This window comes from Gobio gobio (genome assembly GCF_949357685.1).
Source record: "Gobio gobio genome assembly, chromosome: 2".
In the NCBI taxonomy this organism is placed as follows: Eukaryota; Metazoa; Chordata; class Actinopteri; order Cypriniformes; family Gobionidae; genus Gobio; species Gobio gobio.
In genome coordinates, this window is record NC_137098.1 from 40714201 (window position 1) to 40736220 (window position 22020).

A 22020-nucleotide genomic window follows, 5' to 3' on the forward strand; every position below is an offset into this window, starting at 1 on the left:
GTGATGGTCCCCTGAGAAAGTAAGATGATACCACACACACACACACACACACACACACACACACACACACACACACACACACACACACGCACACACGCACACACACCAAAACAATAGCATTGCAGGGCCACTAGTCCATATGTTGTCAGACACTGTTCAGAACCTATATATCCACGTGCCTAAAGATAATAAACAGGTAGGCTAAGTACACAAGTCGAGATAAACACATAATCTCCATTATAATTATATAATAATTATAATAACCACTGCACATTGGTGAGTCAAAATAATGTATATATTTAGCTAGAGGGTGTGATGAGAAGATATCATCAGATTATCCTGGTGCTTAGATGTAGTCTATATCACATTTCAGCAGTATCATAGGTGGACACCTACAGTTTATCCGACATTGATAGTTTAATAGTTATTTGAAACACTATAGATTCAGTATGTTTAACTCATCAGACAGGTACTGTATAATATATTTGTTTTCTTTTGAAAATATAAAGAAGGAAATACAGGAAAAAGCGTGATTATTTTAAAATTATTACGATTATTTTCAAACAAATTTGGGAGATTTCAAATCTTGCTCTGTGTGTGATGCAATACAGTAGCCTACTTTTCTACATTTCAAGGGCAAGGCTCTACTAGTGTGACAGTCAGACCGTTTTCCTTTGTGACCACAAGGGGTCATGGGTTGCTGTTGTACTTCAGTTTCACTTAGCCATACACTCACTGGCCACTTTATTAGGTACATCTAATCTGCCAGTCACACGGATGGCAGTAACTCAATGCATTTAGGCATATAGACATGGTCAAGAAAATTTGCAGAGACATTTTAAGTGTCTTTGAATGTGGCATGGTTGTTAGTGCCAACTGGCTGGCTGGCTGGTCTGAGTACTTCAGAAACTGCTGAGATTTTCACACACAACTATCTCTAGGGTCTGCAGGAGAGCATATCTGAACACACAACACAGTGAAACTTTGAAGTAGATACAGCAGCAGAAAACCAAAACTGAGGAAACTGGAAACAGGAAACTGAGGATAAAGTTTGCACAGGCTCACCAAAATTGGACAATAGAGGATTGGAAAAACATTGCATGGTCTGATAAGTCTTGATTTCTGCTGCAACATTTAGATGGTAGGGTCAGAATTTGGCTTAAAAAACTTAAATTCATGGAAATTAAATTCCAGCCTTGTATCAATGATTAATTCTGATGGTGGGGATGAACTGATGTTGGTGATTTTTTTCTCTACACAATTTGGGCCCCATTGAGCATTGTTTGAATGCCACAACCTTTGAAAGCCACAGTTACCTCAAATAATCTCAAACTGGTTTCTTGAACCTGACAATGAGTTCACTATACTCAATCCAATAGAGCACCTTTGGGATGTGGTGGAATGGGAGATTTGCATCATGGATGTGCAGTCGACAAATCTGTTGCAACTGTGTGATGCTATCATGTCAATATGGACAAAAATCTCTGAGGAATATTTCCAGCACCTTGTTGAATCTATGCCATGAAAAATGAAGGCAGTTCAGAAGGCAAAATGGGGTCCAACCTGGTACTAGCAAGGTGTACCTAAGTGGCAGGTGAGTCTACATTTGACTGGTGAAGGTGAAATAATGTTTGGTGTAAAAGCAGCAGAACATAAAACTTTGATTCCATGATTTGTCCTTTTTTTTCTTAGCAAACTCATCTCAATTCTGTTTTGAGTATTTAAATTGGTTTTAGTGACCAGTCAAGTCAATTTATTTGTTCTAATTGCAAAGGGCCAAAGTCAGACTATTTATTTCTTTATGTTTTTTCAATTTAAAGCCTCAGCTGCAAAGCCAACCATCACATGCATCAAAACCTCCTTCATACAGTACATTACTTTTATCACCTGTAACATCACTTTACACAATAGATGACGTTACCACATTTTGTCTCTCAAAACCCTGAAGACCACTAGAATTAGACAACCTAACTGAATAAATCATTGAATGGAAATGTAAAATTGTTGAAGAAGAACAGATTTAGGCCTCAGACTCAAACATCTTCTTCCTGCCATCCATACCAGCCTTGTCCTCGATGTTCTTACGCCAGTCTCCCACTGACTCCTTCTCCTGTAGCAGCAGAAAAAGTAGTGTTTCAAAACTACAAGCCATCTTGTGTAATTTGCTTTTTTCATCACTTATAGCATACAGACAATTTTATTTTTCTACTTTGTCATTCATTATCTGGTAATACTTTAGAACAATGGTCATTAGTTAACATTAGTTAATGTATTAACTAACATGAACTAACCATGAGCAGTTCATTTGTTACTGTATTTGTTCATCTTTGTTAATGTTAGTTAATAAAAATCCAGCTGTTCATGGTTTGTTCATGTTAGATCACAGTGCATTAACTAATGTTAACAAGATTTTAATAATGTATTAGTTAATGTTGAAATTAACATTAACAAAGATAAATAAATGCTTTATAAGTGCAGTTCATTATTAGTTCATGTTAACTAATGTAGTTAGCTAAAGTTAACTAATGACCATTATTCTAAAGCGTTACCCATTATCTTACACTGCATGTTTAACAACTGACTTCTCCAAAAGAGAAAATGTGAGTTATGCTCACATTTTATTGCTCGTTTCTGTTAAAAGGCTAATAATGTGTGCTCACCTCCTCCTTGACCTCTTTCTTGACCTGTTTGAGGTTGGCTCTCAGGTCCAGAGACACTTTGTGTTTGGAGCCCAGCAGGGCCTGCAGCATGGCATCAGCAGACATACGCACTTTCTTCAGAACAGGTTTCTTGAATTTACCTTTCAGGTCCTGAACCTTTATCTTCAGATCATCAATCTCAAGTGATCAAGAAGAAAAAAATGTTTTGGAAGTTGCAGAAGTTAATGAAGTTACATTTCTATATGTAGAACAGAACTATTAAGAAGTACCTCCTTGTTTGACTTGGTCACTTTAGTCTCCATATCATATCTTTGTTCATCAATGGCATCAATCTGCTGGTGCAGCTTCCTACACAGTTCCTTTACACAAAGATACATGCATTTTTTCCCCACACATTTTCACACACAGCCTATGAATAAGATGGTGTGCTTTTAAGGCCAATTCACACTGCACTGGCGCGAGCACTAGCCCAACGGGCAAAACCTGATTCCACCAAGTGCAACATGTTGCTGGATCAATATCTTTGTTGATCCTGATTTTCATTTTTGGGTGAACTATCCCTTTAAGCATGATGTGATTCTATTACAGCTTGAATCTGTGTATGTGTGTGTGTACCTGTAGATCCTGCATGGTTCCAGGCAGTGAGAGAGCAGGGCAGTTCTCATCCATATATCGCTGTTTTTCTTCCTCTGCCTCAGCTGCCTCTTCCTCCAATATCCCATGAGCAATCTGAAGCAACAAGCTCTGGAGCACAAAGACCGAGAAGCATAGACAGTAATCAACAAGAGAGTCACTGACAGTTCATATAGCTCAGATCTCATGAAGAAAGAGATGACCTCACCTTCAGATGGTGCCTACGGCTGGATGTCATCTTTTTCCTATATCAGAAAGCAAATGTTTACAATTACAAAGAGCACAGAACAGTTTATCATTAAGTGACTGGGATGAAGATGGAACTCCAGAAAAAGCATTGTGCTTTTGATAATTTTATTATTTAGGCATGTACTGTATGCTAGTATGTTTCATATAAAATGATCATTTGATTGGAGCTAGATGCTAAATGTATTCAGTGATTGAGGACTAATTGATATTATCATTTTCACTGCACACAAACATCAAGATGTTGTAACTCAATACATACTCAGACATCTTGCCGGTCTCTTTGTGGCGACCCCTGTGAAGGTAAAGATGCCCGTGGGTGGCAAGAGGGGGTGGTGCTGCCTTCAATCTAATGGAAACAATTTATATTCAGTCAGTGACCCTGCAGCCTAAATTTGGCTTGGGATAATGTGGAAGTGAGACGGCTGGTGTGGGTGTGTCATAACCCAAAGAAGTGTTAGGTGTTTAAGGCTTTGAATTTGAGAAGCAGTTGTCTTGTGCTCTTTTTTTAGTGTTCCTTTGTTGGAAGTAGGGGGTCTGCACCCAATACAGAAGACGAGACAGCTGACAGACAACTTGCGGCCTCTTGAAGAATCTCCTCAGCTTCAACACCTAACAGCTGAAACCCTCCACAACTGTAAAAATACTCTCTGCTAGTCTAAAGAACTATATTAGTTCTATACTTTTCTTGCCGAAAAAAAGATTTTGGGACGAAAAAGAGTTGGGACGGTCTCCATATCTATATCATCAGGTGTATTACAGTAATATGTAATGCGCGGTGAAACTCTTAAAAATAAGGGTTTAGAAGAACCGTTTTTAGTCCCGCAAAGAACTTTTTTTGAAGAACATTTAGAAAAATCTAAAGAACCCTTTTCCACTATAAATAACTTTTTGTGCAATGGAAAGGTTCATGAATGTTAAAGCTTCTTAGTGGTATCATAGATGGCAATAAGTGTATGCTTTGAATGTATAAAAACTGCTGATAAACTAAGACAGGAATGATTTAACTTCCAGCATGTACTTAATTACATAAATCAGATTCAGAGAATTTGACATTACAATGCTTTTAAAAAATTGACCAAAATTGATCACAAATAAAAACATAACCTCTACAATAATAAAAACAGCATTATCATATTAGGCAACATCCACAGTTAATTTTATCTCCAGGACCTTCCTCCAGTACACATATTAAAGCATATTATTGGGCTTATTGCTCTGATTTCTTGGCTGTGTCTGGCTTCTCAGCATGAGTGAGATGTTCTGAAGATCTATGGCATGCTCAAATGTTAGAGTGCAAACCCTAGAGATGGAGAGAATAATAGAGACTCACCTTACAGCAGAACGCAGCAGAACGTTCAAATGAAATTAGAGGAAAAGAGTGTCAGCCTATAACATTTGTTGAGTTTATATAGGTTTCCCATACAGCTTCTCCGTTCTCTTTAAGGAAGCAGATCTGTCCTTAAGCCAATGGGACTCTCTTCTCCCCTCCCCCACAGTAAACACACACACACACACACACACACACACACACACACACACACACACACACACACACACACACACACACACACACACACACACACACACACACACACACACACACACACACACACACACACACACACACACACACACACACACACACACACACACACACACACACACACACACTATAACATACCTATGACTATTTCACACTTCTGCACTTTGGGATTTTAATTTAAAAGAATTTGGTCTCCACAATGTAGGTGATTTCAGTTTATCTGCCCTTGAGGGGACATTTGGCCCCAACAATGTGAGTATGCAAAACCTGACGTACAAACACACATCTTTCCCGAAATCATGCCCCTGCAATGAGCATTGAAATATAACACTTTCACTCATAAGCCTTTATTGAGAGTGCAAGAACTGAGAGAAATGAAGAATGAGATGTATATTCTATCACTTTAGTTGCTAAAATCTGTGTGTTTTCTCACCTGTTGTGCTCTCTAGCAACTGTATTCAGCAATATAACAGGTGGCAACTCCAACTGTATTACAGGAATATCACTCAGCACATTCTGCAGATCACATACTGCATATAAACCTCACAAATGCTTTGTAATTGTCAAAATAATACACTTTTAATCTTTGAAACTTGTCATGGCATGAAAAGATTTTATGGTTAAAGTCTTTAAAATTATACTTACCATGAGACTTTGCAGAAATATACATAAATCTATTTATAGCAGTGTTAACTATAGGCCAGAGTCCTAAAAACCCTTTATTATCAGGTCAACATCAAAGAGCAGTCAGATAAAAACAGACAGGCAATGACTCCAATATTTCTGTCCTGCCACATGTGTGTTGAGCTTTTTTCATCAGTCATTTGCTGCATTCTTATCTAAAAAATTGTTGCCTAATATAGTTTTAAGTTGTATAGCATAGTAAAAAATAGTAAAAAAAAGAAAGGACCGTTTTTACTCTTTTGACCGGTAGAGTGTGTGTGTGAATAAATGAATTTGCTTTGCAAGTCATTTTGTGATTCTGCATTTCCTATTGTACGTTTTTTTATTGCGTTATATAGGTCTTAAATTTAATTCATAATGCGCATGCTTAAAAAGGTCTTAAAAAGTCTTAAATTTGACTTGGTGAAATCTGCAGATTATATATATCGAAATATTTGATATATGTATATCGATTTCATCAGGCTCCGAAAATTCTTCAAAAAGAACACAAAGAATGGCCTTCTCAGCTGCCATAGTTGCAACTCTTGCGTCATCAGAACAGGGCTGTTCACAGCACCGTTTCCGTTTTAAAAAACGTTTTGAAACGTTTTGTCTGCTTTCTTTGCATGAGAAACTTGCTGACTCGTGATCACAAAAGTACAAAGCTCGCTAATTCTCTCCAAACTACCTACAAAAGTCATATCGAAATTTTCGTGCATTTATAGGGGGAGAGTGGGGTAAGATGACACGTTTACATTTTTTACTTATGTGGTCTTATCAGAGAAGGATTTTGTAGGCTACATTGTCAAATAAACTCAAACCAATTTTTTTTTTTAAAGAAAATTATAAACTAAACCATTTGAGTAGCATTACATTGAAATTATAGTTTATACTTCAGAGATTGAACTCAACTATAGTGCCTTATGGAGGGGTACTGTCACGGTTCATCAATCCATCGTCTCGTCCTCTCTGTGTTTGTGTGGTTGTGTTGGAGGCGTGGTTATTGATTGCTGCTCTGATCACTATCACCTGCCGCACTCATTATCTCTGCCTATTTATACGTGTCACTCACATACCTCTTTGTCAGATCGTTACAGACTGTCCTGCGGTTCCTGGTGCCCGCTCCTTTGTCTCCCGGGAGATTTATCTCTGTTCCGGATCCTGGATTCCTGCGCTCGTTTTGCCCGCTGCTTCCCTGTGCCACAACCCTGCCTGGAGAATTCTGTTCACCTGTTCTCCTGTGCATCTGGACTTCCTGTTCGCTCTCTCTTTTCCTGCATCGCTCTCTGTTGTTTCTCTATGGTGTCCGGACTCTATAAGAACGTTGTGCAGTTGAAGTGACATTAAATGAGTTTATCGCTATTGGATCTTTCAGTCTCTTTTTCAGTACGTGACAGAACGATCTGACCGTGAGATGGATCCAGCGAGAGTCGCAGGACTGCAAGAGTACCTCACAACAAGTAATCAGAGAATGGATCGCCAGGATGAACAGGTAACCGCCACTACTCAAGCAGTGCAGGCACTCGTGGCGCAGGTGTCCGAGCTCTCGACCCAGATTCAACAACTGAGATCGCCCACTGCGCCCACCCCGCCGTCCATTCCTCCCAACCCGGTTAACATCAGTGGCCAGCATGAGCCGCGGATCCCCACACCGGAGCGTTATTCGGGCGAGCCCGACTTGTGTAGACCTTTTCTAACCAGATGCTCACTGTTCTTCTCATTACAGCCTGTGACGTTTTCTACAGAGACTTCTAGAGTGGCACTGGTGTTGAATTTGCTGGTGGGACGCACGGCGCTGTGGGGAACGGCGGTTTGGGAAAATAAACATCCTTGCTGTTCCTCGTTCCTTGCACTCTCGGAGGAGATGAGACGGGTTTTTGACCGCGCTGTTGTGGGCCGCGAGGCGGCTCAGAGGCTCGCTGAGATACAACAAGGCAATCGACCCGTCTCTGATTACATCATCGAGTTCCGGACTTTGACCGCACAGTGCAAGTGGAACGAGGAGGCGCAGTGGGATCGATTCCTGCATGGGCTGGCTGACCGTGTCCAATGGAAGATATTTACACTGGAGTTACCTACTAGTCTCAATGGACTCATAGAACTGGCTTTGCGGGTGGATTCGCGTCTGGAGTACCGCGATCAACGTTTTCGTACGAGGAGAACCCCTGTGTCGTGAGTTTCTGGACGGAGACACGGTCAGTCCACCCTACGATCACGAGCCCATGCAGGTGGGGAGAGCTCGGCTTTCCCGGGAGGAGAGAGAACGTCGGAGGACTGGAGGACTTTGTCTTTATTGCGGCGCGGCGGGGCATTTCCTCAACCAGTGTCCGTTAAAAGATCGAGCCCGACCGTAGAACGAGGGTTACTGTCGGGTGGAGCTGCGTTGGGGAAATCCTCGTCCGCGACTCTCCTTCCGGGAAGATTGCAGTGGGCAAACGGATTCCACCACTGCCAGGCGTTAGTGGACTCCGGAGCCGAGGGTAGTTTTTTGGATCGCAAGCTAGCCTCCCAGCTTCAGATTCCTCTCACTCCCCTCTGTAACCCCATCGCTGTGCACGCCCTTAATGGACAGACTCTTCCTACCATCATCCACACCACTGACAATATTTCACTGGTTATATCGGGCAATCACAAGAGACTATCAAGTTTTTCATCACGGACTCCCCTCTCATTCCCATTGTCCTCGGTCATCCCTGGTTGCTGAAACACAACCCCAGGATTGACTGGGGACACAACTCTGTTATTGGGTGGAGTAATCAGTGCCATGCCTCTTGTCTTGTTTCTGCTCGTTCGTCTGTGTCTAGTTTTGTGTTTCAGGAGGAGACGGTGGATTTATCTAACGTGCCCGAGGAGTATCTCGACCTGAAGGAGGTGTTCAGTAAGTCCCGGGCTGCTTCTCTTCCTCCTCATCGTCCCTATGACTGTGCCATAGATTTACTGCCAGGCAAGTCTCCGCCCAAAGGCAAGTTATACTCTCTTTCTTTACCTGAGAGGGAGGCCATGGAGAAATATATTTCTGATTCTCTAGCTTCCGAGTTCATCCGCCCTTCCTCTTCTCCAGCGGGGGCGGGGTTCTTTTTCGTGGGTAAGAAGGATGGTTCTCTGCGACCTTGTATTGATTACCGAGGGTTGAATAACATCACGGTAAAGAATACTTATCCTTTGCCGTTGATGTCTTCAGCTTTCGAGAGGTTACAGGGAGCATCCTTATTCACGAAATTGGATTTACGCAATGCTTATCATTTGGTGCGCATAAGGGAGGGGGATGAGTGGAAGACGGCATTTAACACCCCCAGGGGCCATTTTGAATACTTAGTTATGCCCTTCGGGCTTTCTAACTCCCCTGCGGTCTTCCAGGCACTAGTCAATGATGTGCTGGGAGACATGGTTGATCAGTTTCTGTATGTCTACCTGGATGACATATAGATTTTTTCTTCGTCTCTCCAGGAGCATGTCCAACACGTCAGACTAGTGCTTCAGAGGTTGCTAGAGAATGGGCTTTTTGTCAAGGCAGAGAAATACGCGTTTCATGCACAGTCTGTTTCTTTCCTAGGGTGTCTCGTCTGAGGGAATGCGCATGGATCCTGACAAGGTTAAGGCTGTCATAGATTGGCCAAGCCCGGATTCCGGTAAGGCCCTACAGAGGTTTCTGGGGTTCGCTAATTTCTATCGGCGTTTCATTCGCAACTTCAGCCAACTAGCTGCGCCTCTGACCGCGTTGACCTCTCCCAAAACGGCTTTCAGGTGGTCTGGTGCAGCCGAGGCTGCATTTTCCAAACTTAAGAGTCGCTTCGTTTCGGCTCCCATTCTCATTACCCCTGATCCATCAAGCCAGTTTGTGGTAGAGGTTGACGCATCAGAGACGGGGGTAGGTGCAGTTCTTTCCCAGCGCTCTTCCTCGGACGACAAGATGCATCCTTGCACGTTTTTTTCCCATCGTCTATCACCAGCCGAACGCAATTACGACATTGGTAACAGAGAATTGCTGGCAGTCAAACTTGCATTGGAGGAGTGGCGTCATTGGTTAGAGGGATCGGGGGTACCTTTCATTGTCTGGACCGATCATAAGAATCTAGAGTACATCAGATCTGCTAAAAGACTCAACTCTAGGCAGGCTCGGTGGGCCCTTTTTTTCTGACGTTTTGACTTTTCTCTATCGTACCGCCCGGGTTCTAAGAACATCAAACCCGATGCTTTGTCGCGCGTTTTTGACCGCTCCGAACGCCCTGCTACTCCCGAGTGTATTTTACCTGAGAGACTTTTTGTTTCCACACTCATATGGGAGGTCGAATCGAAGGTTAAATCAGCCTTAGAAGGGGTAACGCCTCCGCCCGGTGGACCACCGAGTCGATTATTTGTGCCTGAGGGTGTTCGGTCCGACGTGATACGATGGGGTCATTGCTAATAGAACTAAGTTTTTGGTTAAGCAACGATTCTGGTGGCCGAAGATGGCTCGCGACATCCGGGATTTTGTTTTGGCCTGTTCGATTTGCGCCATGGGTAAGAGGTCTAATCGCTCCCCTGATGGGTTACTCCAACCGCTGTCTGTTCCTTCGAGACCCTGGTCCCACATTGCGCTAGATTTCATCACCGCCCTCCCGCCTTCCCAGGGCAAGACAGTCGTTTTGACAGTCGTGGACCGGTTCTCGAAAATGGTTCATTTTATTCCCTTACCCAAATTACCTTCTGCTAAGGAGATAGCGGTAGCTGTCGTGGATCACGTCTTTCGTTTACATGGCCTTCCGATGGACGTGGTTTCCGACAGGGGGCCCCAATTTATTTCCACATTTTGGCGTGAATTTTGTAAGTTGCTGGGGGCGACGGTTAGTCTGTCTTCGGGGTTTCATCCCCAAAGTAATGGTCAGACCGAGCGCGCCAACCAAGATCTTGAGAGAGGGTTGCGATGTTTGGTCTCCAAGAATCCTTCGTCCTGGAGTCAGCAAATCTCTTGGATTGAGTATGCACATAATTCGTTACCAGTGTCGGCTACGGGCCTCTCTCCGTTTGAGTGTAGCTTAGGTTACCAGCCACCACTGTTTCCCAGTCTGGAATCCGAAGTCGCGGTTCCCTCCGCTCACGCTTTCGTCCAGAGGTGTCGTCACACATGGAGCAGAGCCTGTGAGACTCTGCTCCAGGTGGGTAGACGCACCAAGGCCCAAGCCGATCGCCACCGGTCTAAGCCTCCCGTCTACGTCGTGGGTCAAAAAGTGTGGCTTTCATCCAGAAACATTCCTCTCCGCTCCGTAAGTAATAAGTTGGCTCCCAAATTTATTGGCCCATTTCCTGTCACCAAGATTCTTAGTCCGGTGGCAGTCCGCCTCAAACTACCTCCTGCGTACGGGAGGATTCACCCAATGTTTCATGTTTCTAAATTAAAGCCCGTATTTCATTCTCACATTAACCCGCCAGTCCCGGTTCCCCCCCCCGCCGCGTCTCGTAGATGGGGAACCAACTTATACGGTTAATCGTATTCTGGACTCAAGACGGAGGGGACGCGGATTCCAGTACTTGGTGGACTGGGAGGGTTATGGTCCGGAGGAGAGAAGTTGGGTTCCTGCGAGGGACATATTGGATCACTCCCTTATTGATGATTACAATCGACAGGTAGGTCCTCCTGGGAGCTCCAGGAGGCGCTCCTAGGGGGAGGGGTACTGTCACGGTTCATCAATCCATCGTCTCGTCCTCTCTGTGTTTGTGTGGTTGTGTTGGAGGCGTGGTTATTGATTGCTGCTCTGATCACTATCACCTGCCGCACTCATTATCTCTGCCTATTTATACGTGTCACTCACATACCTCTTTGTCAGATCGTTACAGACTGTCCTGCGGTTCCTGGTGCCCGCTCCTTTGTCTCCCGGGAGATTTATCTCTGTTCCGGATCCTGGATTCCTGCGCTCGTTTTGCCCGCTGCTTCCCTGTGCCACAACCCTGCCTGGAGAATTCTGTTCACCTGTTCTCCTGTGCATCTGGACTTCCTGTTCGCTCTCTCTTTTCCTGCATCGCTCTCTGTTGTTTCTCTATGGTGTCCGGACTCTATAAGAACGTTGTGCAGTTGAAGTGAGATTAAATGAGTTTATCGCTATTGGATCTTTCAGTCTCTTTTTCAGTACGTGACAGAGGTAAGTTAAAATGCTGGCTCAATTTACCCCGTAGCATTTGGCTCACTTTGCCCCATAGCTGCCATTTTGGGTAAAACTAGCTCACTTATCAATTCAGGCTAATACAGCTAAATTAATTGCACGGTTTTATACATTGCTAAATCACCAATATGGGTCATAAATACTTTAAACCTGGACACATTTGCTTTGATGCAACAGCCATTACAAGCCATTACATCTATTATGCTAAAATTTTACTTTGACATGCCAAAGACAGTTTTTAAAGGTGCCTTCCACTCCTCCCATGTGCTTCTTATTTTCACAGTCTGGCAGAAATTATGGGTTATTTCTTCTCATTAAAGTCAACAGATAAAATGTCAATAAAAGTGTACAGTTACCAAAATAAAGGGGGTGGGTCAACTTACCCACTGGCTCATCTTACCCCACTCTCCCCCTACCCGCAAAACTGTCACTTTTTTATTTTATTTTATTCAAGAACCGTACAAATATACAAACACCTTCAGGAGAACATTAGAATGAAGACACATAAGACATTTGTATGTAGAGTCAAATATCTAAAGGAAGTATTAAGAATCATTTACATACATATGTAGAGGACACATAAAAGACAAGGGACAAGCAAAAAAAAAGGGGGGGGGGGTATCAATACATGAGAAAGCTGGTTAAACTTGAACATCAGATCCATTACAAAAGATTTGTTCATATTGTTTTAGGAATCGATCACATTTTGTATTGCTAGTTAACCTAAAAGATTTAAGCAGCGAGTCAACCTCAATCATAGACTGGGTAAACCCATCCTGATCTGCCAGCGATTTGATTTCGCCCAGCAACTCAGTCTGGAGACCCGTACACTCAGGCTGCGTCCCAATTCGCCTACTTATACTACGTCCTAAAAGTATGTACTCTTTTTGTGAAGAAAAAGTACATACTTTTGAGTGTGTAGCAGAAGAGTATGCAAGCTTTGGGACATACTACTTCGTCATCTTTAACGGACTCTGTTACGTGCGTCCCGGCACCGTTTAAACTGCCCTGTCAATCATCGTCACAGTTCAAATCCCCCACTTTCAATTTAATTTCCTACCGTATCGGAGAGAAATGTAGTCGCTCGTTGATCTGCCTTTCGTAGGTCTTTAATGCAGAGACTCCTCTCATGTGTTTGCAAAGTTAATGGCCAAACGTATCATTACAAAAGTTCTCAATGCTGCTGAAGGAGAAATATAATGTGGATAATATTGAATAAATATCTTTTCATCAGGTTAAATACTGATAATTACTCACTCAAACCACTTTATCTAATCCTCTCCACTTAACCGTCAGACTCGCGTAACCGTCATGTTTGTAGTTTTTTAAACACTTTTTATCCGCGTTTGTAGTTCTAATCGAATCCTCGTCCATCTCGCAATGGGTTGTGGGCAATATCAGCCGTTAGAGTGCGCATCGATCTGCACTTCGGATTCTGACCGGAAATAGTAAACCATCCGGGAATCTTTGGAATACTTTTTTCAACATACTAAGATTTGGGACATACTAATTCTTTTTTCGAATACTATTTAGTACGGATAGTATGCGAATTGGGACGCAGCATCATTTCTACTGCTTCTGTTACACTTTTGCGGGAACCAATCACAGACTGGCTTATCCACCTGGCCCGCTATTGGAGGGATTATCACGATTTGTTGCCCGTTGATCACGCCTCTTGTGGTCTGATTGGTTGAAGCACTATCCAATTGCGTACAGAGTAATTTGAATTATGCGTGTTTATGCTTGTGTGTGCAGTAGAAAATACAGAGCAGACTCCCCAGACCAATGTTCAACCTTAAATTGAGCTTGGTCTGGTGATAGCCAGACAACCTCAATCAAAAAATGTGAGAGAGTGGAAGTGAGCTCATATATTTCTGTTTATGGATGAAAAATTTGGCAAACAAATTTTTTTTTTTTATATATTCTTTAGATTTGTTGGAGTCATTGTTATAACAAATAATATCTTTCAAATCAAAATATTGTGTATTAATGGGCGTTTTATTTAAATTGGAATATAAGTTAGACCAAAACTTTTGAACCAATTTACAAGAATAGAATAAATGTATCAATGTTTAATCTTCATGACCACAAAATGAGCAAGTACTAAGAATATCAACATATTTGGATATTGCTGAATTAACAAGGTATATCTTATGTAGGCTATTTTAAAGTGTCTTCTTTGGTCTTATTAGGAATAAAATATTTATAGGCTAACAACCATGCTTTTCTCCAGTCAATATTGTCAATTAGGGCAGCCCAATGAGATCTGCCTCTAGGGCGAATTTGGTCTCTTTTCTGAAAAATCTGTCAGATATGTTTATTATTACATTTCTTGTCGTTAATGCTAATGCCATCCAAAAACAAAGCCGACTCCTTCGTATGTTTCTGTGTACAATATGTGGCTCTTAACCAGTTGCACTATACCTGTGGGAATAGCTTTAATCACGGTATTATATTCTTTAAAAGGAATAGGGAAGTCATGAAGTCATAAAACCTTCATAGGATAAGATAGTAGCAGAATTGTCAAATAAAGAAAGTATATAAATTAAACCTCTATTAAACCAATTGGGGAAAAAGAGAGATTTGTTCTTAGCAGTTATATTCATATTCCACAGAAGAGTTTTGTGTGGTGAGAAATTGTGGATGTAGCACAATTTCCATGCAAGGGCCTGTTGGTGGAAATAAGATAGTTTAAGCGGGAGTTTATTATACATATAATTACATTTTAAGATAAAAGGTAGGCCTCCAATTTTATTAAAGATATAATTAGGAATAAAAAAAACATCAAAACTGTCACTGAACTCTTCGAATTCTCTCTGAGATGTCATAAGTGCTCGTGCAGAGCAACATTCAAACTAATGTATAATGTTGTTATTTGGATCAACATCAGACATTCGATTTTAAGTTTGTTTAATAAAACCATTTTTACTAGCATGCTGATTAGTTAACTGTATAAATGTATAGCATATATATAATTTCATTTAACATGTTGACTTTTTGTAATTACACAACACGGGCTGGTGTTTCAAACTAACATACAAAACTGCTTATGCATCTTTGTCTGACAACATTTCAGAATCTATGGTCACATAGCATATAGGCCTATCTTTTTATACTCTTTTTCTCTGATTACTTTTAATGCATTTTATGTTTCTAAAAAAAAAAAAAATTATCCTTTTACAATAATCAATATCTAGGCTATTTATTTTGTGGCTCATTGAAATGGCTTGTTTTTCCATTAGATGATTATTTCTTTGAAATTGCTGTTTTTCGTTTCACAACCACATGAGGGCGGCAGACGTCTTTTGCTATCTGAATAGGAGCCTATTCCAGTAAAATGCTTGATGTCCTATGCAAAAATAATTTGCACCCTCCTCACACATGGGCTAATAATAATAATGCAGTGAAAAATATGTCTCTTAAATGTCCTTTATGGACTACTTATGATCTTGTGTCACTGTATGTTTATGTCACACTTTTCTGAGCAGATGCTCCTTCAGCATTTAGTCTAGGCCTATGTTGGTAAAGTGAACAAATCTCAAAATGTATTGGACCCTGTTGATTACACATGTTCGTTAAAAACAATCTGATCTTTCTTGATACAGGAAATGATGATTGATAAATGAAGCTTTATTATTAGTTATTGTAGCCCTGATACATAGAGCCTGAGCTGTATTTAATAAAGTACAACCCCATTTCCAGAGAAGTTGGGACATTTTGTAAAATGCAATAAAAAACAGAATTTAACCTTTATTTATCTGACAAAAGTACAAAGAAAAGATTTCCAGTGTTTTCACTGACTAACTTAAATTGTATTTTGTAAATATAAACTAATTTAGATTTTGATGGCTGCAACACACTCCCAAAAAGTTGGGACAGAGGCTAAATAAAAGTGAAAGGTTATAGAATATACAAGTTAAACAGTTTTGATACACAATAAGCAGGTGAATTGGTAATAGGTGAGGGTATCGTGATTGGGTATAATACCATCCACCAAAGACTCAGTCTTGCAAAGATGGGTCTGCGTAGGGCAAGGCAGGAAACCTCTGTTGAATGTGCGTGACCTTCGAGCCCTCCGATGGCATTGCATGAGAAACTGTCATGTTGTTAAATAGAGCTCAGGAGTACTTTGGAAAACCGTTGTCACTTAACAAAGTCTCCCTGGGTACCTTCCCATTGAGAATGGGCAACAAATTTCTATCTGGACACTTTAGATCAGTCGTGGGCCCTGTGTCTTACTTGGTTGCCTGCTGACGGCAACATTGCCTTGTGTATCATCACCTTCAGTAAAGACAGGAAATGTCACTGTCTCCACTCATGTGTGCTGTCGACTTTCATCACAATTTCAATGCTGATCCACCATACTTTAAACATTAAAATGTCAATCTCAACCAAAATGATGGTTTGGATCAAAACTCAACATTGTATCAATGTTACCATGCTGTCTGGGATGCCTCTGTCCCAATTATTTGGAGTGTGTTGCAGTTATCTTTTTTTTTTTTTTTTTTTTTTTTTTTTACAAAATACAGTTAAGTTGGTTATCCTCCCAGGGTAAGTTGAGTTACCCTCCCACTTACCCATTTACCCACAGGGCCTCTCAGTCACATCTCAGAGGCTCCATTTCTGTTTTTCATCACTGGCAAATTAGAATCCAGTAATCATTTCACATAATAGCAATGCTTAGATTTATCATATAAACAGAGAATACATACACACATGCTTAATTTCGTCCACAGTTCTCCCCTTATTAACAAAAAAGATAAAGACAAAGAGAGCAGTATAAAGTTCTGAACATTTGCTGCTCGTTGGTAAATATGCAAAATATGTCAGGGTTTATCGCAACTGGCTCACTTTTACAGGTACTCACCTTCACCCTCTTCCTCTCTCAAGACACCTTCCTCCAACTTGGTTGAGTTTAGGGCTTCTGCATGTTATGAAATCGTCACCCCCCTTCCTCAATGTTTTGTAGATTTAAGCCCATGACATCTCGTTCTACTCCCACTCTCCACCTCCAAACTCAAGATGTTCTTGGCCCTTAGCCATGATGGTTCTGCCAACACTCATTTCGTTATCCATATCCATGGGATGCTGTCTGTTGGGTGATGTTTGCTATCAGTCGCTTCCTGGCCTGGCCGCCAATCCCAAACAGTCCAAGGATCCTCCAAAGCGTCTGCCCTGTGAAACCCCAGCAGCCAACCTCCACCGGCAGGTTCCACGCCTTCCATCCTTCCTATTGGCACTCGAGAATCAACGCCGGATATTTCTTAAGCTTATGCTCATGTGCTTCCTCCATGCTTTCCTCCCAGGGTAGGTAGTCTTCGACCAGAGTACAATGTCAGGTCTGAGGCTAGTGTGGATTATTTCCTCTGGGAATTTGAGCTGCTTCTCAAAGTCTGCCTGCATCTCCCAGTCATTTGCCATGGCTAGGACTCCTTTACTCCTCAGCTCAGTTGTTACGCTCTCCCCAGACCTAAGAAACTAAATGAAAAAAGGCCCCTTAACAAGTTGTCTTGGTTTCTTTCTTGCCTGCTCCACCCTGGCAGCCAGCTGAGTTCCTCTAGTTTGTGCTCTGCATTTCACCCATCCATGTGCACACACACAGCAGTGAGTATTGAACACCGGAGCAGTGGGCAGCCATTTTTTTGCTGCAATGCTCGAGGAGTGATTGGGGGTTTGGTGCCTTGCTCAAGGGCACATTAGTTGTGAGTAATGAGAGTGGAAGAGAGCGCTTTTCATTCACTCCTCCCACCAACATTTTCTGCCGGTACTGAGACTTAAACCCCACGACCTTCGGGTTTCAAGTCTGATTCTCTAACCATTAGGCCACAACCTCCCCAAAAATATAAAATAAAAAAAACAATAAAATTAATGTAACATACGTAAATCAAAACGTTTAGTGAGAGACGCTAAAGAGGCAAAAGATGAATGATAATTGGAGATGACAATGTTTGCTGGTAGGGTAAGAAAATTGGGGAAATGTGATGAGGAATGAAGAATGATTAGAAGAATCAAGGAAATCGTAAAATTAGGAATGATTAGATCAGATGACAGCGTTTCTTTTCCCATTTTTATTTGTCAATGTGAGTTCATGTATCATTCATGTAGTACATGACATTCTGAATACTATGATTAGCTTAGTAAACTGTTGGCTTGTTGGATGTGTAGTTTGGATGCGAAAGCACTTTTTTGACAGCGAAATGTGCAACAACGACAACAGAAAGTCCATCAGAAATCAACTCCAAAAGTAAAATGGCTGCCCATTTAAGCATCTGATTCAAACATCTTCTTCCTGCCACCCATACCAGCCTTATCCTCAATGTTCTTACGCCAGTCTCCCACTGGCTCCTTATCCTAAAAGAATTCACAAAAGAATTACAAGATTAAAAATGATATTTGACGCACTTACTTTGGCAGGTACGAGTTTATTGACTGACGTAGTGGGCGCTCACCTCCTCCTTGACCTCTTTCTTGACCTGTTTGAGGTTGGCTCTCAGGTCCATGGACACTTTGTGTTTGGAGCCCAGCAGGGCCTGCAGCATGGCATCAGCAGACATACGCACTTTCTTCAGAGCGGGTTTCTTGAATTTACCTTTCAGGTCCTGAACCTTTATCTTCAGATCCTCAATCTACAAAAGCACACAGTGTCAATTGCTGAAAGTCAAACCCTCAAAATGGATAGAGCATAGAGGAATGGGAGAAAAGAATCGGTGGATTGAAAACCTCTTTGTCACTTTTGGCCACTTTGAGAGACATGTCATATCTCTCCTCGTCCACCACATCAATCTGCTGATGAAGCTGTTTGCACAGATCCTGCCACATTGGAGAGAACGTTTAACTACAGAGTAAAACACTGTCATAATAATAAAAAAGTTAAAAGACTTTGTGCATATGTACCTGTAATTCCTGCACAGAGCCAGGCAGAGACAGTGGAGGACATTTCTCTTCCATATAGTGAATTCTGTCCTCTTCTGTCTGTTTTTCCTCAGCCTCCAGCAGGTCCTTGGCTATACCCAGTATCAAACTCTAGAACAAACAATGAACAAATGACACATGCAACTAAACACAGCTGTAAAGTAAACACAATCTGAAGAGACTCAAATTTACCTTGAGATAATGCCGACGGCTTGAGGTCATCTTTTTTCTATTAAGATTTTAAGGGAGAAATAAAAACATATTTCAACACTTTAGGTTTAGAAATGTATGTGTATTAGTGATTGACTTGCAAGATTTCCAGTTGAGGTTGTTTACAGACTTACTCAGACATGATGGCAGGCTTGTTGTGCTCTTCTGTTAGGAAGAATATAGAGAACAAGTTGAGATTGTCTTAAAGAATAATTTTCAAAGCACTGTTTGACATTCAACACATTGAGTAGATGACAAACCCATTCAGTTTTACATGCCATCCTTTGACAAAGGTCAACTTCTCTCTAGCTAGTATATGTTACTCAGATATATGTCTAAATGAAAGGCTGGCTTAAAGTCAAATATCCATTTCATCTCAAGGCATTAAATTGTGCTGCACTAAACTAACGAAAGCACAGTTAACAGTTGCTCTCTAAGCTCTTCTCTGCTGCGTTCATCACATACACCCCTTATTCAGTTACAGCCACTGAGTATTACTATCAACAGTCATCACTTTTAACAGCTAAACAAGTCACACTCCTCCACACTTAATTACACTCTCATTCACAACACACAGAACATCCCACCAATCACATTAATGAATATCAAGTGGCTTTTTTGACTTAATGAAGTTATTTATTTATTTATTCACTCTTGTATAAATTATTTACACAAAAGCTTATGAGCAGACCATACTGTACATAATACAACAACTGCTGTACATACATACATACATACATACATACATACATACATACATACATACATTTAGACTAATGATTATGTTTTAGTTAACTGGACAATTAAATGCAAAAAAGTTGGCTTAACCAGTGAAAAGAAGTTGGTTCAACAATCGTTGGACCAACCTATTGTAAATTTGATTTGTAAATACAAGTTAACCAGCACACAAGTTGCAACAAGTTAACAATGGATTCTGGGTGTATCATGCAAAACTCATCCATGGCTCCCAGAATGTCACCATTGTTGAGATTCAGGCTGATTCTTGATGTCTGTGCGTAAATCACAGGAGGTCAAAGTGCTTAATGTACAATCTGGTTTAAACCTTATTCAGCTTTTCTGATTAAAACCATACGATAAATCAAAGTTAATAGTATATTGCTTATTTTAAACTCAGTCATAAAATCTGTGAATTAAGCCACTACACAATGATTATAATTCTTATCATTGAGCAGCTGACAGCATCTGACTGTGGTTTATCTTGCTTTTCTTGCCATAGCAAACAGTTACAGCAGCCAGAGTAACACTAACATTAAAAAGTCATCAAACTGCCCAACTAAACAAAACACTGATCACCATGATGGTGACATACATAACATTTTCAACACAAAATCAAAAAACTATAACAACTCTATCAGCTGAAAAGATCTTAAATTGGGAGACATGTAACCTTTTAGCTGAGTTAAGTGAACTACTTTGTTTAAAAGTTGAGTAAACGCAAAAGCTGTGCAGCAATTTGCCTTACAATTTTAAGTTATGTCCACTTTTCTTTTTTTACAGTGCATATGTTTTAGTTTAATTGGTGTAAAAATGTGAAGGATTTACAGCTAGGATTTAGCTGCATGTTACATAAATATGAGTGAAGCAGAAAGCCGATCTCTTGCGTGTAAAATTATCCAAAGTGTTGTATCAAGAAAAAAGGGCTGAAGACGTTCGTCAGAAACTGTATTAGGCAACAGTTCCATCATACACAGGCCACTTCGTTCTTCCTTTTCTCTCTCGCTCGTGCTCTCTCTCTCAGTAACAGTATTCAATATCCTCAGAGCATAACGTCTCTTTCTCACAATTCCTAAAACCCTTATGTCCATAATTCCTGAAGATCTATAACTGGACCTTAGCTGCAACGAGCCAGGTGATAGATTAACTGAGGCCTCAGATTTCAGGGTTATTAAAATGTTAGCACATAGTGTTCCCTCAGCTCCGCCATGCTTTTATAATCTATGTGTTACCCGTATTATGTTGTCTTGATTATATCTAGATAATTTTTCTGAATTCCTACATTTAAGTAGTAAGATTCAATGGTCATTGGTTTCAATGGTTGAAACATTTAAATAAATGAAATGTATTGTGCTCATCAATAAGCCATTAACATTATATCCCTTGAGAATGGCACCTAACCCCATTTTCCTCCAGGAGGACAATGCCTCACTTTGGATACAAATGTCTGATAAAAGACAATGCTCTCTTCTTGAAATAAAACATGCAAGAGAATGCTTAGGCTTAAAAATGAAAATAAATACCCTAAAACATATTCAAAAATACTTAAAAGTCTGCTTAATACGAGAAAAGAAGCAACCTTATATTACAAATGACTGGACATATTCTTTTGCTTTGGATCCCATCCACTTATAAAAATAAAGGTTCTTTATGAGTTCTCATTGAATTTCCTTATAGAAATGACAAAATGTCTTGTTTTGTAAAAATGTATACAGTCATCATAAATCACATAAATCACACATTACAGCATGTGTAACAGGTCAGAAACATCTCACCTTTAAGAAAATCTGGATAACAGCACAGACGAGGAACTGTGGGCAGCCTCTGTACTGAAAGACGGTTTTGATAGCATTCTGTGATGGCTCAGCAAAAAACTCTTTATGATGCAGACCAATGAGACTTCAAGCCGTTGAAAGCCAATATTACCCCTCCCAGCCTTACACATAAATAACCCTTGCTTTCAAGATTGTTTTTCTTATTTTATTGCATATTTACTTTACAGTTTTCTAAATGAGCTACTGCACTCTGAAAGGCATAAATCACCATATAGGAGATCAAATTTGCACTCAAAAGCACACATCTATAAATAATCAACATGAGTAAGTGTTTTAGGTGATGGGTGATGGGTCAGCATCTTTTTGATAAACATTTTATATAATTTAATTATTTTTTCACAGTTCACTGACAACGTTTTGGTTATAAATTGTGACGTGACCAATTTAGAAGTACAAATGTGATTCAAATATTTGAGGAATAATTACAGCAATATGGTTCTTCC

At 40.7% G+C, this 22020-nt stretch overlaps 2 protein-coding genes across 2 annotated transcripts; both read right to left on the reverse strand.

Annotated features, from left to right (window-relative positions):
* Positions 1-275: 275 nt before the first annotated feature.
* On the reverse strand, positions 276-4924 carry tnni2b.1 (troponin I type 2b (skeletal, fast), tandem duplicate 1). The gene is made up of 7 exons (XM_079844218.1): positions 4873-4924; positions 3802-3888; positions 3502-3538; positions 3276-3404; positions 2930-3019; positions 2661-2837; positions 276-2110 (listed from the first exon to the last, which is right to left on the reverse strand). Exons 2-7 carry the CDS (start codon positions 3807-3809, stop codon positions 2021-2023), a joined length of 531 nt encoding a protein of 176 aa, XP_079700344.1. The 5' UTR covers positions 3810-3888; positions 4873-4924; the 3' UTR covers positions 276-2020.
* A 13013-nt stretch (positions 4925-17937) lies between these two features.
* Positions 17938-21769, reverse strand: tnni2b.2 (troponin I type 2b (skeletal, fast), tandem duplicate 2). Its single transcript, XM_079844208.1, has 7 exons — positions 21518-21769; positions 19142-19172; positions 18990-19026; positions 18780-18908; positions 18606-18695; positions 18335-18511; positions 17938-18236 (listed from the first exon to the last, which is right to left on the reverse strand). The coding sequence occupies exons 2-7, from the start codon at positions 19147-19149 to the stop codon at positions 18147-18149; spliced, it is 531 nt and encodes a 176-aa protein (XP_079700334.1). The 5' UTR covers positions 19150-19172; positions 21518-21769; the 3' UTR covers positions 17938-18146.
* Positions 21770-22020: the final 251 nt, after the last annotated feature.